At 53.5% G+C, this 16984-nt stretch overlaps 3 protein-coding genes across 3 annotated transcripts; 2 read left to right on the plus strand and 1 right to left on the minus strand.

Annotated features, from left to right (window-relative positions):
- Nucleotides 1–468: 468 nt before the first annotated feature.
- Nucleotides 469–3353, plus strand: CTRU02_213782 (rho GTPase activator; the record flags this gene model as incomplete). Its single annotated transcript, XM_036732938.1, has 3 exons — nt 469–619; nt 967–1125; nt 1180–3353. The coding sequence occupies 3 exons, from the start codon at nt 469–471 to the stop codon at nt 3351–3353; spliced, it is 2484 nt and encodes an 827-aa protein (XP_036575363.1).
- Nucleotides 3354–4169: 816 nt separating this feature from the next.
- CTRU02_213783 (GPI mannosyltransferase 3) lies at nt 4170–6283 on the minus strand (the record flags this gene model as incomplete). The annotated part of the gene is made up of 4 exons (XM_036732939.1): nt 4170–5388; nt 5445–5635; nt 5713–5937; nt 6071–6283. The coding sequence occupies 4 exons, from the start codon at nt 6281–6283 to the stop codon at nt 4170–4172; spliced, it is 1848 nt and encodes a 615-aa protein (XP_036575364.1).
- A 1845-nt stretch (nt 6284–8128) lies between these two features.
- CTRU02_213784 (ornithine aminotransferase) lies at nt 8129–9650 on the plus strand (the record flags this gene model as incomplete). The annotated part of the gene is made up of 3 exons (XM_036732941.1): nt 8129–8635; nt 8737–9438; nt 9513–9650. The coding sequence occupies 3 exons, from the start codon at nt 8129–8131 to the stop codon at nt 9648–9650; spliced, it is 1347 nt and encodes a 448-aa protein (XP_036575366.1).
- Nucleotides 9651–16984: the final 7334 nt, after the last annotated feature.

Below are 16984 nucleotides of genomic sequence, written 5' to 3' on the forward strand. Positions count from 1 at the left end.
ATTCATTTCACACTTCCATCCTCCATGGTCATAACTCTTTCCATGACACCAGCAACACGGTAGGGGAAGAGAAAAAAAAAAAAAGGATAGGTGGAAAGCCTTCAGACTGCTGTTGGAGTGCATCACTCGACAAAGGAACATTCGCGCGCCAAAAGAAACCCCACGCCCAATCACCGCCTGCGTGTCGCATCCCATCTTAGCGCATGCTGCTCACACCCAATACCTTCCTAGCAACCTAACCCAGTGCAAAACACCACCAAGCGACCAGGCGAGCCGACCTACCGACCGACTAGATCTCAAGGCGAAACTGGCTGCACCGACTCTGCCCTGTCTTCCGATCGCTGGATTTAAATCTTCTGTCCGTTTTTGGTCTTTAGGTATCCTTCGTTCACCATCCTTTCTCCCGACGGCAAGACGCTGGCTACGACACGATAATTGAGCTCCGACCAACTGCGCCCCGTCATTGCGATGACGTCCGCCGCTCCTCCCCCAAACCAGGCTTTCCAGCCTTCGAGCGGTACCTCGACTGCAACCGCCGGACCCTCGACTCCTAACAAGAGAGATTTGAAATCGTGGTGGAAAGGTTTCAAGCTGCCCTCAAAACACCAGGAACACAATGGTAGTTACCCTTCTACTTTCGCTTCGAAATCCTTCGCCCCCAGCCCAGTCCTTCTTCAGTGAAGATGTCGACGACGCAATCGATACAGCGCACATCCCGCTAAATGCCGTCCTGCTAATGCAGGATGCGCACAAAGAATGAGACTGTGAAGCCTCTCCCCCAAGAATCGTTGCTTCAAGTGATGCGACAGCTCCCACCACCCACCACCACCGCTACCACCACCACCAGCCTGGCATGTGTGCTGAACAGGATGCCCCTGTTCATCACCCAGCCTGTGCGCCTGAGTGCCAAGCGGATCCGCGCAGCCATTACTACCCCTTTTGCTTCAAGAGCTAAACAGTCTACAACAGAAAACCGACCCCATGGCATCTTTGGCGTTCCCCTCCGCCAGAGCATCACCTACGCTAATGTTGCGATATCTCTCGTCGATGAGAACGGCAAGAGTTACATTTACGGCTATGTTCCTATCGTCGTTGCCAAGTGCGGCGTATTCTTGAAGGAAAAGGGTGAGTGCGCTCAACTTGTGCTGTGCATGTGTGGCATACTTACGTTCCCCATAGCAACGTCGGTGGAGGGTATTTTCCGCCTCAGCGGCTCCGAAAAGCGAATCAAGGAGCTGAAACAGATCTTTGACTCTCCTGACCGCTACGGCAAGGGCTTAGTTTGGGACAACTATACGGTTCATGATGCTGCCAATGTCCTCCGACGTTACCTCAACGACCTTCCCGAACCCGTCGTGCCACTGGATTTGTATGAGAAGTTCAGGGAACCCTTGCGGGGCGCCACAAGACAAGCGGTCGGTGATGCTGAGGGCCCGCAATTCGTCGAGAATTTTGACGAGCAGGCCGCTATTGCCAAGTATCAAAAGTTGATCACAGAGCTTCCGCCATTAAACCGTCAGCTGCTGCTTTACATCTTGGATTTGCTGGCTGTATTTGCCGCCAAGTCGGAGGAGAACAGGATGAACTCTCAGAACCTTGCGGCCATCTTTCAACCCGGCATGTTATCGCATCCTCAGCACGCCATGGCCCCTGAGGAATACCGCCTTAACCAGCATGTCCTTATTTTCCTGATCGAGAACCAGGACCACTTCTTGATCGGCATGCAGGGCACGGCTACTGATGAGAAGACCAAGCAGCTGATTGAAAAAGGAACCCCCCCACCTGCGGGTGGACCAACTACTCCCAACCCGAATAGGAAGTCAGGTCTGGGACGGTCTGCATCTAACGCGAGCGCGGGCGCTGAGAGTGTGAGGAGGGACGGGATGCTTCGGAGAAACAGATCAACGTCCTCGCGGCACTCGCATCATGACGGTTCAACCACGCCCAACAGCCCTGCGCTCGCCCCGACTCCAAACAGCGGTCTCGGCAGAAGCAACACGGTCCCGTCGAAGAAATCCCCGGCTCTCCAAGGTGGAAGATTTAGACGCGATGCATCACCGATTCCAGGATCATCCCCTAGGGAGCCCATGATCCCCTCTACAACCGAAGAGCTTTCTGAGATGCCCGATCAATCCCCTTCAGCGTCCACTATCTCACCTGCACCCGCCGCCATCGGTACGTCTACCTTGGCTCCCAGCGCGTCTGGTACCGCAGGCAGGAGCCAAGAAAGGCTTCTCGATCCCCATGAGGCAACCACACCCGCCAAAGAGAGAGGCCTTCCCAGCATATTTCAGAGATCTCCAACCGGAGAGGGCGAGAAGAGGCAACCCAACAAATTGAAGAAGAAACGTATACCGGGTAGCTTGAACCCCAGTGCGCAAAGTTCCGCTTCGTCTCTGCCAGGTACGCATTCTGCTGCCATTTCGCCCAGTTTTGAAGTCCCCAATCCTTTGGAGCACGTAGGTGGATCGATCCCTGAGCACGATGCCCTTCCCATCAGGCCAAACCACCCTGCAGGTGACACTCCTTCGGAGCCTACTCCGCGTGCTTCTCAAGTCCCTTCAACCAATACTTTGCACCCCGAACAAACCCTCAAGGCTAAGAAGTCGCCACCAACATCCCTTCACTCATCTTTCAACGAAGGATCTGACATTGATCAGACTGAAGAGTCAATCATGACAACGTCGGCGGAAGCTATAGAACAGGACAAGGACAAGAAGAGGAGGTGGAGGCTGTCTCGTCAAAGGAAGGACGATGGTCACCAGTACCCCCCGGTGACATCGCCTCGCCTAGCATTCGGGTCAAATGACAATGCCGATGTTAGCACCACTTCAATTGGTAGCGGCGGATACAAGCCACGCAAGAGCTTCACTGGCGAGAGCTCTGAACAGCCTATGCACAACACCGAGAGCCATGAATCAGGCAAGGACAAGGACGGCAAGGACGAATCCAAGGGCCCTATTGGCTGGATTAGGAACAAGTACCGAGAGGCGAAGGAGAGTGCTGAACAACGGCGAAACAAGTCTCCTCCAGCAGACCGGCAGTCTTCCTTGGGAAGTTCTAGCATGATGTCAGGCAGAGGGAAGAGCTTGGATATTCGAAGGGAGCCTGAAGAGAAGGTACAGCACCCAGCTTTACCCACGTCGCCGCCACAACCGGCAGCATCCCAACCACAAGTTATTCCGGCACAGGCGCCTCAACCGCAGCCGGCACAGCCGCAGCAAAGTCAATCTGAAGCTACTCAGCCTCACTCCGCTCAGCCCACGCAACCCCAAGTCCCTTTGCCACAGCCAGCTCAGGCACATGCAACACAAGCAACGCAACCACAAGCGCAACCCGAAGAATCGCGGTAGTTATGACGACATTCGAATATCGAACATGAAATACATTGGTGTTTTGGCAAAGTCTGGGGATCACTTGGTGTCTTTGGATATTATGACGTACGTTCAGGGATGAAAGAGTAGGCACAGGTAGATGGGAATTCTTTCTCTCCCAAATGTTCACAATGGTATCACTCGATGGCCACATTTGTGATTCATACTGTATGGAGTTGCTCGATTCTCTGGCTTGGTGTCAGCGAAGCATTGCCCACGGGCTCGCTCGCTATGAATGGATCATTGTCAGTAGGCGTTGTCAAATGTAGTCAGTCCCCATAACGTTCATGGGATAGGTATTCATGGTCTAGGAAAAGAAAAGACTTTCATGTTTCAACCCGAGTCCGTACCAAGTGAATGGATGCTGCTTTGTGACGTGGACGTTGAAGAAGGGCGTTGGCAGGCTAGCCGCTGAGGAAAATTGATAGTCGGTCAGAGCATACTAGTAAAAAGAATATTCAAGCTAAAACTCGACGTTCCCCTTTTTTTGCCAGAGATCTAGAGCGTTCATCTAAGAGGCCATTCTAATCTATGGCTGAAGTCCAGGTACAATCAAGTTGATTGTCTTGAGACTAACCGCATGTCATGCGAATTATCTTGATATACTTACGTTTTACTCATTTGAAGAAGCGAACTCGTCTTATTTTCCTTTCTACTAAATGTACAAGTTCCACCGGGGAACACTTTTTGCTTCGAACTAAACGTCTTCTCCAACATTTTTTGATTTGTATACAACTTCTGCGCATTTTTCGCGCTCGGTACATCCTTTTTGACCAGACCACGTTGACGAATATCCTAAGACTTGGTGGTATACAGCCCTGTATCCCAGACGACAAGCTTGCCGCGCCGGCGCGAATCCTCATTGAAGAAGCCGTTCCACAGCTGCCGGACGCGGGTGGGCCGGACGCCGAACGCCTTGCCGGCGGGGCCGTCGAAGAATTCCTGGAGCCAGGGCTCGATGCCTTCGAAGCCGACGAGGTAGCGGGGGATCTCTTCGCCTGCGGTCTTCCCCGGCGAAGCTGCCGCTGTTTCTGTCGACGGCCACAGTTCGGTGGACATGAAGAGCTGGGGGTCGTCGAAGAAGCGGTCCGCCTCATCGCGGTAGTTGAGCCGTTCTGGGGTGTCTGGTGCGGTGTGCAGTGGGGGCTCGCACGTTAGCGCGCGGGCGCGGAGGGAAGGGTAGTGAAGGTGCGAGCGCCAGGGAGTCGTATGGCAAGGAGTCAGAAAGAGGGCAAAGAGCTCTTCAGATGAGGAGTTTGTCGATGCCGGGGCCGAAGGCGAAGAGTCTGGGTGGAGGCGAGCGTAGCTGTTTCTGAGGTAGGATAGGACTGTCAGGGGCGCGGGTTGGTGAAGGAGGGTCAGGAAGAAGGACACGAGGGCATGGAAGCACAAGGCAGTAGTTAAAAGCTTCTTGTGACGGAGACGGGGCCTCGGGAGAGGGGTTTTGGAGCTCTGCGGGGGCATGGTTGTCAAGAAGGAGGCCAAGGGCGCCGCGGCGAGGATATGGAGAACAGGAAGAAGAGGGTAGATGAAGCGGACTTCTTTGTGGGAAATGATGGAGAGGGATGCTATCGTCACATAGACTATCGCTGACAAGGTTTTGATAGTCAAGGAGCGGACTTTTGAAGGTGTCGAGGGGGGCTTGTAGAGGGACATGAGGACGAAGGGAAGGTAAGCCATTGATAGCAGAGGCAGCCCTTGAGAGAGGTAGTAGTGCCAGTCATTATGGCCATAGAACACTGCCAGAGACTGGGAAATGTTGAAGTAGAGCCATTTGTAGGGCGGAAAGGTCCATTCGCCAAAATAGAGGCGGTCGGAGGCGAGGGAGAGAGAGAGGGCAAGCGCGCCGCAAAGGAAAGCCTCGCGGATTAGAATGAAGATGGTGCCGGACGTGAGAACTGAACGGGCAAAGAAGGACCGACCGAGAGTCACAGCTGCGACCGTAGCCCAAATTAGGATATTTGTCGGGCGGAGGAGGACCGCGGTGGCGGCAAGTACAAGCGATAGGCGAAGGCTATGTCATAATCAGTGAGGTGCTCACGGAGTTGGTAAGGTCACATGAAGACATACCTATTGAGAGTTCCGGGGGTTTTTAAGATGGACTGGGCTGCTTTGGGGTTCTCTTTTACAGCCTTGCTCTCACCGAGGAGCTCCCATGGCCAGTAGTTGAGGGCCATGATGGTGAGTGTGGTCTCCAATGAGTTGGAGAAGGTTCGTGTTGAGCAGTACCATTGAAAGGGGCTGAACATGCTCATGAAAAGCTATGAGATTGTGAGTATGAGGGCTTCTCATGAGAAGCTTTTTCTCTGGGATCTAGCGTCGAGAAAGATACACTTACAGCGAACCACGAGATGGAACTGTCCGCGCCGTAGATCTTGACGGCGAGCTGCCATGTATACCAGTCACCGGCCGCAGCGAAGAACGCCTGGATGGCCTTTGGAGCCAGGAGGAGAAGCCATGATTGAGCAGCAGCGGGGAGAGGCCGGGCCACAATGTCCGCGAGGGCGTACACACCAGCGAAGAGAGCAGGATGCAAAGAGGAGCGGAGTTGATATCTCCATTCCTGAACGGGGTCAGTATCCACTGAAATTGTCAAGCTGACAATAATTTGTACGTATTAAGGATAATTTGGAAGGGAGAAAAAGGGAAAAAAAAAAGAATAAAAAAAGAAAAAGGACGAGAGACGACAAACTTACCCATGTAATCCATGCACTGCTCCCCTCTCCAAAGGCCATACGCCAAGCGGGCTCGAGAGCCTGAAAATATTCATCGGGCTGGAAAAAGGTGAGGACCCACCAAGCGTTGAGTAGGCGGATGATGAGGAGGTGCCGGAACACGGAGGGCTTGTTGTGCTCGTTACGAACTGCCTTTAGGAGTTCGGGGGCGGGCGGGGAGCCGACGGAAGCCATTGTGGGCACGCGCTTGGCACGGTGGTACGGTACTTTAGGGAGATAGTATGGCCGGCGGCGGCAGCGGCGAACGGGGGTCAGTGGGGTCGAGGTCGGAAGCTATTGCGTAATCATCGGGCGGACGGCAAGAGCATTGATGAGAAAACTTAGAGGGGGTTGAGTCAGGAGGGCTGCCTGAGGCGGTTGGAAATGGTGTGTGGTTGTGCTGGTACGTGCTGAGGGTGTTGTGACGACTTCTGAAAGAGACAATTTGGGTTTATTTTCTTCCTCGTGCTCTCCTCGTTAGGAAGGATTGGGTTGATGCCGAAATAGAAGCCACCGGGGGGTGGGCTTCCTAATCGCTAATGGAATGTCGAGACGAGATTGGGAAATTGGAGCACTGCACGACAGTACGAGAGCGAATGGGACGAGGTTGGCCCCCTAAGTTTCAGTGACAGGCCGTCATCCCCAGGTCTTTTGGCCGCTAAACTGAGTCGTCAGCAATCTGAAGACCACCTAATCCAAAACCTTGAATTTCAGGCATAAGGTCCCACTATGCTCTGGCCGCCGAAGCCGTCCCATTGGTTCCTCGCTAGTCTCCATATTAGTAGCGCTTCCCATTGGTTCCGAGGGGAGGAATTGACAATCAGCGCCGTCGTCATTGGACAAGACTGTCGCTTTTTGACGGGGATTTGGTCATTTTCTCGTCTCTCTCGGCCCCAAGCCTTCTTTCTGATTCTCCACGGTTTCGTTCTTCCACTTATCGAGCTTTGGTCCAATGGCACAGCTCTGAATTATACATGCCTTACAAAACCCTATCTTTGTGGTTCGAGAGGGAAACGCAAGTTGAATGAAAGCTTACGCAGATGATAGCATAGATAGGCATACGTTGGTTGACGAAAGGACCAACCTTACCAGAGGCTTATACCGCCCGTTATCGGCGCTCTCTTTTCTCTGATTTCCCCTCATTCGTTCTTCCCTCCCGGTTTTGAGCCCCGCCAATCAATCAAATCATCTGTCGGCAGTCGGTTTGTTGGTTGTTTTCCTACCTCTACTTTTCTGTCATCTTGACATTCCAGCACGCAGCATACATCATCGGACTTCCCATTACGAGATTTTTACACCAGCTTGGAAACACCGGCGCCGCTTTCCTTCGGCCGCACTTGTGTTTTGTTGGACCACACCTCCTCGTCTGTCCCCCGGCCATGTGACTGAAATGGCACCGGGATGGTTTCCCTTACATGGCCCCTCGGGCGTCATCCTGCCCACTCACCCACTTGAGCCGCTTATACCTGCACTTAGGGGAACATACCTGCACTTAGAGGCATAGCGGCACGCCTCTTACTCCGACACCAAGAGTTTGGTTCCAGGTCATGGTCCCAGGTTTGGCTTCAGTCCATGTCGTGTCAGGTTTTTCCTCTCACTCTTTTGCTGGCGATTTGCTAGGCTTCTGGCGCTGATACCCGCCTCCGTCTTTGTCGAGTCTGGCCCTGTCCATGTTGCCGCCGCCGCCGCCGCCGACGCCGCCGCCTCCTGCTTTCATAGCCTCTTTCTGCTTGCTTCCCATGTCATGTCGCCTCGTTTTTTTTTTTTTGGTTGTTTTAGTCAAGGACCCCCAGAACCGGCCAAGCCAACAGGGTATAACTAGCTTAGACCCCGCGATTTGCCCCTCGCTTTGATCTTCTTCTCTTGATGTTTTCTCTACCAAACCTTGTTGCAACTGCCACTTGTCCCAAAGACACTCTTCCTGGCGACACGAATTGAATGATCATTAACGTCAATCGATACCTTTAACTGTCCTGACGCTTTCCTGGCCTCTCTTTTGCTTTACTGCCCATTATCCCGAACCTCCCATCAACTTACACCATGGCTCCCCACGCAAACGGCGGTGCCACCCAGACCAACGGCAATGGCAATGCCGCCGACTCACGATACCACGCTGCCTCGACTGACGGCGCTATCAAGGCCGAGAACGAGTACGCCGCTCACAACTACCACCCTCTCCCCGTCGTTTTCTCTCGCGCAAGCGGCGTCCACGTCTGGGATCCCGAGGGTCGTCAGTACCTCGACTTTCTTTCTGCCTACAGCGCCGTCAACCAAGGCCATTGTCACCCGGAGCTGGTGAAGGCCCTGGCGGAGCAGGCCGGCCGCTTGACCCTCAGCTCGCGCGCCTTCTACAATGATGTCTTTCCCAAGTGGGCTGAGAAGATCCAGCAAGTTTTCGGCTATGACATGGTCCTGCCCATGAACACGGGTGCCGAGGCCGTTGAGACTGCTATCAAGATTGCGCGCAAGTGGGCGTACAAGGTGAAGGGTGTCGAGCAGGGCAAGGCTTTGGTATTCTCTGTGAATGACAACTTCCATGGACGAACGGTAAGTCTTTTTTTGCCTTATCCGGCGACCTTCTCTCCCCTCCTTTCCTCTCCTTTCTTCCTTTGAAGGCGAACTTTGGCGCTGACGTTGTGTCTCACTAGATGACTGCGATCTCCCTCTCTGTCGATCCCGAGTCAAGAGACAACTACGGCCCGTACGTGCCTAACATCGGTGCCATAAACCCCTCCACTGGCAAGCCGATTCGTTACAACAACATTGCCGATATTGAGGAGGTATTTGAGGCCCACGGCAAGGACACGGCCGCCATCATCATCGAGCCGATACAGGGTGAGGCTGGTGTTGTGGTACCCGACGATGACTACCTGAAGCGCGTGTCGGAGCTCTGCAAAAAGCACAACGTGCTTTTCATTTGCGATGAGATCCAGACGGGTATTGGCCGCACCGGTCGCATGCTCTGCTCTCAGTGGGCTGGCATCAAGCCCGACATGATCACCCTCGGCAAGGCCATCTCTGGCGGACTGTACCCCGTCAGCTGTGTGTTGTCTAGCAAGGAGGTGATGCTCGTCGTGGAGCCTGGCACGCACGGTTCGACCTACGGTGGCAACCCGCTCGGCTGTGCAGTCTCGATCCGCGCTCTAGAGATCATGGAAGAGGAAGACCTCACGGCTAAAGCGGAGAAGCTTGGCCACATCTTCCGTGATGGCATCAAGGCCTTCAACTCACCCATCATCCAGACCGTACGCGGTAAGGGTCTCCTGAACGCTGTCGTGATTGACGAGTCTGCTGCCGCCGGCCGCACGGCGTGGGATCTGTGCTTGTTGCTGAAGGAGAAGGGCCTTTTGGTATGTCGTCTTCAACTTCACTTCCCTTCCCCCCACTTCCCGCTGTTCGACACAGACTACTAACATATAAACAGGCCAAGCCCACGCACGGAAACATCATCCGCTTTGCGCCGCCATTGGTCATTTCCGAGTCGGAGCTCCGCAAGGCTCTCAATATAATTGGCGAGGCGCTTAAGGAGCTTCCTACCGTCGAGAAGACCGCAGACCACTGATTTGGGAGGATAGACGAGTCGGCGTGAGGGCGGTCCGATCACGGCACGACAGGAGCTTTGTGAGTCGCTGGCAGCAGGCTAGGCGACCACCACAGGACGTCCACTGCGGGGAAGTTGGTGTCCTGTCATACGACTAGGGGTGTGCGGTATCGCCTGGCCTGTCAGATCTGAACCAGGATCCGGTACGAGTTGGGGGGAGATGGTTTTGGCTATGATCTACTCTGGTCGTAAACCATCTTTGTCACTAGCAAGGCGTTGGGAGCTATCTCTGTTTCGCCCGGCCGCGCTTTTTTTGGGTTTCCTCACTGCCTTGAGAAGCGGGGAAATAAAAGAAAGGATTCCACGACACGGGCAGTAGGTTTTTCGACTTCTTCCAGGCAGCATTCCTTGGGTCATGATTCATTTAGCAGCGGTAGCATCATACAGCTGGGGGCATCGATCACCTATGGCGGGTGGAGGACGAGCATAGACATGAGCATATCGCCTCAGGCAAGACCTACGGCGACCTCTATGTGGTAGAACATGTATGTACATATGTACTGCGGGTATCCCAAACGAGCGGGATCATCTGTTTCGGATACACCGAGGCAGCAGCGGCGGCAGTAGAGCGATCACGAATCGTACAAAAGAGAAAGACATCACACCAGATTTATCTGCGAGCCCGTGATTATGCGTCCCCGTTCGTGGTGTTACGGTTTATGGCCACTAAGTGTGGTGAGATAAAGTGACGTACGAATTCGGGGTGCTGCATGTATGCATGACCGGCAGCCAAGGTTGTGTGGGGGAGGGGAAGGGTGTCGTAGGACACGTTGAGGTGCATATGGGTTCTTTCCCTCCCTCCATCTCCGGCTTTCTTTTCGCATTCTGGTTTGACAATTCCCCGTGGCTTGTGTGTGTGTGTGTGTGTGTGTGTGTGTGTCTGTCTGTCTGTCTTTTTGCACAAGAGAGAGAGAGAGAGAGAGAGAGATTGTGTGTGTGTGTGTGTGCGAGTGAGGTATGTTTCTGTCCCCCCACGCTCATCCGGTTCTAACATTCTACGTAACGAAACTTAGCCGAAGAGGTTGCGTTTTGGTCGTGGAATGGGTGGTGGGATGATAGACTTTAACCATCATATTTGCTACATTTCGGGGGACAAGCATCGATTTTTGGTCGCATTCTTTGCGGCCCACGACATGGCATGGTGGTGTTAGGGGAACAGTCAGGAAAGAAGGAAAAAAAAAAAGATATTATAGATACCCTGTGCTCACAATGAGGCCGTTTGGTTCGGGGTGAGTCAGGCTGAGATGTCTTGGCGCGGGTTGCAGGTGAGTGGTGTGTGTGTGGGTGTGCCCGCACGCCAGAGAAGGAGAGATAGTGAGTGTGTGTGTGTGTGGTGTACATTGTCAGCTTAAGGAGGTCTAATAGGCATTCTTTTGATGGTCGTCCTTGTGGGATCCGAGGGGACTGTCCATCTCTTATTGGGGACCATGGGGACACAACAAGTTGTCGGGATTGCGTTCCCCTTTTCATACAAGACAGCGCGGTATTGGTTGGGCTGATTTCGACTTTCCTTGAGTCCCGTTGCCCGATCTGACCTTGTCAATGTTCACTGCAGGCTAGGTCGAGTTGCCACGGCAGCCAGGCTGAGGTCCAAGACATGGAGTTCATGAGGCTCTCTATACGGGTGGATTAGGAAGCTTCCTGTATTGATGTGTGGTAAATCGCACGTTGATATGACAGGCAGGTAAGGTATCGGCACCTAAGGACTGGGCTTTGCAGGCTTGCGTCAAAGTAAATGGGCTATTGCGGAGGTTACTATACAAAATCACACCGTCTCGATAGAGATCACATGTTGAACAAGCTAGCTATGTGTCGGTGTAGGGGTTTAAGATCGTTTACTCGACGCCCCTGCAATGTGCTATGGTCTAGGGTTGTCCCCATACTTGGGATTTCGCGAGGACTCCGTTTTCATCAGGTTAAGAAAGCCGTCGGTGCCTGGTCTTAAGTCGAGGCAGCCTGTCGTAGTCGTTGTGAGCGGCTACCCTGCCTGCCTGATCTGATCTTCATGGCGAACTTGATAGCAGCAAGCCGGGGCGGCTCTTCCATCAGCTCCAGAGCACCAGAAGGAACGCCTATTTCTCAGGAGCCAGATTGCACCAGCTGTCGGTAGACCTTTTCCTAGCATAGGTATGTAGGCAGAACTAGCCTCAAGACGATGCATGCTGCAGAGGGCCGGCAACCCGGTCGCTTGCATATCTTGACCCGTAGACGTTTTCCAAGCTATCAGTCGCTGGGCCCCCAGGCGATATCGTGCAGGTGGAGTTTATGACTCTATACACCCTTGGCGACAAGAAAAAGCAAACATGTTGCCAGAATCGGCGACTAGTCATCTTGCGCCTCCAACTCCAGGTTTCCATAGTCCCCTTTCATGCCCACCACTGCTTGAACGCAGGTAAGCCCGTCTGAACTACAACCAGGACGGGATGAAGGGTGGCAATTTTGTAACGGCCGGAATGATCGTACAGCAGTAACTTCATCAGGCGTCATTACTGGAACCAGGGAGCTGCATGCTTGATGGCTTCGTTGTCCCGACCACGGCTATTTCACCGTCAGGGTCGAACCTCTCTCTGAAGGGGAGGTGTCCGGTTCACTTGCGCGGATCATTGGTTCGACAATAAGCCGCCTGGGAGGGAATTCGACGATCGCCGCCGACGAGGCTGTCATTTTGACGCTAAGACCTCGGGGTGATGCGGGCATCCACCTCTATCCAAGGGGGGTGGGCAACTGGAGTTTCTTGGAGCACGCGGGGATGGGTCCCAGTCTTGTGTGTTCAGGGGGAATGGGCGGATTAGAGAGGAAGGATCGTCACCGTAGACGTAGAGGACTTTATCTGGGACCCAGGTAGCCACTCGGAAAGTTTGCTCCTCTTGCTTCGCCAGGCGAGTCTAGACTTTACCTGAGCCGGAAACGAGGACTAGTTGAGTATCGTGACCACACAATGAATTGTAATTGTAATCTAGTGAGGACGTAGGCGAAGATGACAACGACAGAACGTATAATGAATGGCAGCACCGAGGACCCGGCACCCTGTTCGGATTGCCGCTTTGGGGCAGCGAAAGGCACTTGCATGGCTCCAGAGGCTGGGCGCTGGGGTGGGTGGTGGGTGAGACAAAAGCGTCTTGAAAGTGGGTTGCGCCTTTCGATAGCAGTTGCCAGGCACAGCAGGCGACTTACAAGGACTTGTCTGCCTTGGCCTCTTGAGCTTCGCCCTCGAGGCCCTGAAAAGGAACACTGTAAAGGGATTGTCGCGTGTGGGGAGGGTGCGACTCAAGACCAGAGTTGGTGATGTCAATGGGTTTCATGGGTCCTGAAACAGGGTTTTTGACAGGTTAAGAGAGTCAAAGCCTGGGGCATCAAAGTGACTGGGGGGCGACTAAGATGAGAGTCTAGTTCTGCCGATAACTTGGGCTTGAGAGTAGTTCGTGTGAAACCGTCAGCAGGGCGTAAGGCGTATGCGGTATGAAAAGTCGGGAGGAAACGAAACGAGAATTCGAACTGTGAATAAGTGATGGGCATGGCTGCCTGGGCAGATATGAACTGGCATCTGAATTGGGATGTCTAAGCATAGGGAATTGCAACCAGCATCGAGAAGAGCCAGAAAATGGATACCTACGTTCATGTATTGGCCTGGGGCATTCGTGCGTCTTGGTGGTTGCTGGAATAGCTTGGTACACTACGTTATTTGTTGGGAGTTTGATGAGAGCAGGGAGGGAGGGCGAGGTTCCTGTTGGCTCATAACCCGTTTGAGCTATGCATGTTTGAGCAAGGCAATTTGCGGTTCCAACGACCTCCGAGGCCAACTGTAGGTGTTGTGTGTCGTGTTCAAGATTGGTTGTTGGCATGGCGGCAGCGTTAGGACAGTATTTCTTGTCCCGTCCCATCAGGGAGTAGAGGCAACGGAGCATCTACGGTCAGCGCTAACATTCGAAAGACTTGAAGAAACGCAAAAAGTGGACAAGTCGCAAATGGAGAAGACCGGCCAGGGCGGTGATCCGGTTGGCTGGATGTCCTTCCCGGCCAGCAGCTGGGGCGCCAGGCAGAAGAAACAAGCAGCCTCAAGAACGAGGCCGTGAAAGCCTGGGAGCCTGAGGGCAAAGGTAAGGTGAGGCAAGGCGAGCCAGATCATGCAGCAACCTAGTCAACCAGCCACTGAGAATGCTGAGCTGCAGGCCGATGTGAATGCGCAAAGTTCGGTGCAATCAATGTCAAAGTAAGTATTGGGGCTTGCGTTTATTGTTAGTCAACATTGGACCAGACGTCTGCCTATTGGGTCCGACAGGGGGCATTGTTTGGTCCAGAAACCTACATGTGTTTTGAGGCAATGGATATCCTACAGGATGGATGAGACCCGAGTCCCTAGGTCACTATTTAATTGGACGGGCAGTAAGAGAGACGAAGAGAGAAAGGTGCAGGCAGGTATCCGTACTGTAGTTAGCAGATTCAACCGAGAAGATACATTGACATCCCAGATCCTATTGTTAGTGGCCGGGCGAGCGGCAGTGGAACGCAAGATTACGCCATGGCACAGCGGGATGATGGAACTCGACGTTGATAGTTACGGTGGCTTGACATGAGGCAGTTGAGCAGCCGAAACGAATCCAACGCGAAGTCTTGTTGGGCGATGGCTCGCTCGGCTGGATGGTGGTAAGAGGAAACGGCTGGCAAGCCAAAGTCGTTTTCACATGAGAGGCGGGTATCGGTCGCCCAGATAGAGGGATGCACATGTGTTTGCGGCATGGACATGAGCCGGCGACACGATAAGGATAGCGCGGCGTCTATCAAGGTTGACCAGCGAGAAAAGATAGATCTGATGCGTGCGTGGGCTGGAGTGCACCAGTGGAGAGGTACTGTACTTTGCGTTGGTTCAAGTACCCAGTACCTCGTCTTGGCTTAGGGATGTACCGAAACACTGCGTACCCGACGTATGGACAGGCACTTTCTGCGGGCCGGTAGCAGGGCAGCCTCTTATGCGCGTGGGCGTTCTGGAGTGCGTCTGGAAGGGCGGGTGGAGAAGGTTCCATCTTGGAAGGCTGCTACAGGGGAGAGAGAGGGAGAGGGTCGCTTGGAGTCATTCAAAGTGGTGCGACTGCGAGGGACGCAAAGTGTGTGCAGGAAGAGATGGGGTGTGTATGTGGGAGTCAGAGTGCGGATACCCTGGAGGTGGAAGAGGAGATGCAGAAGATGAATGGGGGAAAGGGAGAGAGAGTTGGGAATGGGGTCCGAAGACCGGGGGGTCTCTGTCACTGCGACGACGTAATGATGAAATGGCCAGAAGGGACGAGCGGCCAGGTGAGAGGTGTTCCAGCAGAGAAAGTGTATCGCGGCGCTGTGCTGCACGACGGAAGCTACGCCTCCCAAGCCACTTTCGTTCTTGAAAAATAAAAATAAAAAAGCTGGAGAGGGTTTGACATTGATGAGTAGGAAGGCTTGGTAGACAGAAGCATGGCCGAGGATGGTCTTGGAAAAGAGACTTGGGGGACTAGTGGGACCTGAAGGAGGCACTCCGTGGCAACGTGAGATAAGGAATAACAAAAGCCGGCTGGGCATTGAAGGTTATTGTGATGGCTATTATGGTATTGTTGTATGCTTTGATAGTATACCGGTATGGAAAGGAGGGCTAAGGGAGCAAAGCTGTCCAACATGGTCCTGACCTGACTTGGTGTCTCTTATTAGGCTTCCTTCCTGCCTTATTGGTCTCGAAGTGAACATTGTACTCTTTCCTCTCTGGGATTGGCCATCGGGAACTGGAAAATGTAAACTAGAACTTGCGCTGTGGTCCTGCAGAATGCCTACCCAAAGGCGCTGAGAAGGCGAGATGCGCTGTCGGCGCTTTCCCAAACACGGAAGTTAGGCGAGTTCGGGGAGTGGAGAGCAGCAGATGCAAACACCGAAACAGCAGCAGCAGACGGTAGGAATCCGTACGGCTACCAGGGCATGATCTTTACTTTTGTTTTATTATTCCTTTTTGGTTTTTATCTTTACTTGTCCTAGTGAAATTGGACCATGGTTAGGACACAAACAGTGATGATGATGACAACGGTCATAATAGTGTAACAGGAGTAAAGGGAAAGAGTGCTACTGCTGTTGCCGCTGCTGATGCTGCTCCTGCTACTGGGCTTATCGCGATACATGAGCCTTATCGCGCCATGATGGCATTTGAGTGCTGCAGCAGCCAATACCCCTACATAGGCGTCCTGCGTGACCGAGACCGGATTTGTACAGCCTAGGTATCCTTCTCCAATGCCATCCCCGGCCCACCACCAAATGGCCCCTGACCAGTGACCACGAGGATACGAGCGGGGCGGTCGCGATGCACCTGCATTGGCTGTTCCGGAGCGGCATGTCACGATACGTATCTTTGTACCTTCTCCACAATCACCGCTGCGCAACGCATCACGAGCCCCCAACTCCAAGGGTAAGGTCAGGTTGCTGTTGCCCACTGCTTTGTTGATTGTGGTCACTGGATTCGATCTCGAGGAGGTTGCCCTGCCTTGTCTTTGGTCAAATCACATCATCCACGGGATAACTGCGCCGCCCTGCCATGACCCCTTCTTGTGCCACCCCCCAGATGAGTCGGAATAAGAAGAAGGAAAGAAGGAAAGACAAGAAAAAGGTAAACCAAAGCCAGACCGATGACCACAACTACACTTAAATGGTAAAGTAGTATTACCAAATAGTAATTTCACTCCAGATCCAGGTCTCACTTTCACTGTGTGCGTTGCATGTACGGGCTGCTGCGTCTCCTGGCTTGTCCCACCCGCCTAGCATCACATCACATCCGCATCCACCCCAATCCACCCTCACATCCCGACCGGCCTTTTCCTCTGCATCACATCAGCGCCGCCACACCACGGTATACCGCGTGGGCCAGCAGACTGAGAAAACACACAGGAACAGGCAAACCCAAGGGAATCAGGGTAGATCATTCCTAGGCCCCGGTTTCTCTCTTTCGAGCCGGGGGAGCAAAGCAACCACCAACCACCAACCACTACCGCCGCCAATCACCATGGGCACACCTCCAAGTACCCAGGTACCTCCCTCCATCATCTATCGGCTCCCAATCTGGCGCTACCGGTGCCGCTAACTGGAGGGTACTGCTACCCTTTATCGCATCGCATCAACCGTCTGCTTCCACGGGCCACATCGACAATCCACCTCCCTATCTAATCGGTCTTATCCACTTTCTGGTCCCCCATCCATCCTCGTCACTCTGTCTCTCTCTGCTGTCACTGCCCTCGGCGCGTCCCTTCTTCTTCGCCTTCTGCCCTTCTCATCCGACCGCTTCTTCTCTCTTA

Source organism: Colletotrichum truncatum (assembly GCF_014235925.2).
Source record: "Colletotrichum truncatum strain CMES1059 chromosome Unknown Contig_0010, whole genome shotgun sequence".
Taxonomy (NCBI): domain Eukaryota; kingdom Fungi; phylum Ascomycota; class Sordariomycetes; order Glomerellales; family Glomerellaceae; genus Colletotrichum; species Colletotrichum truncatum.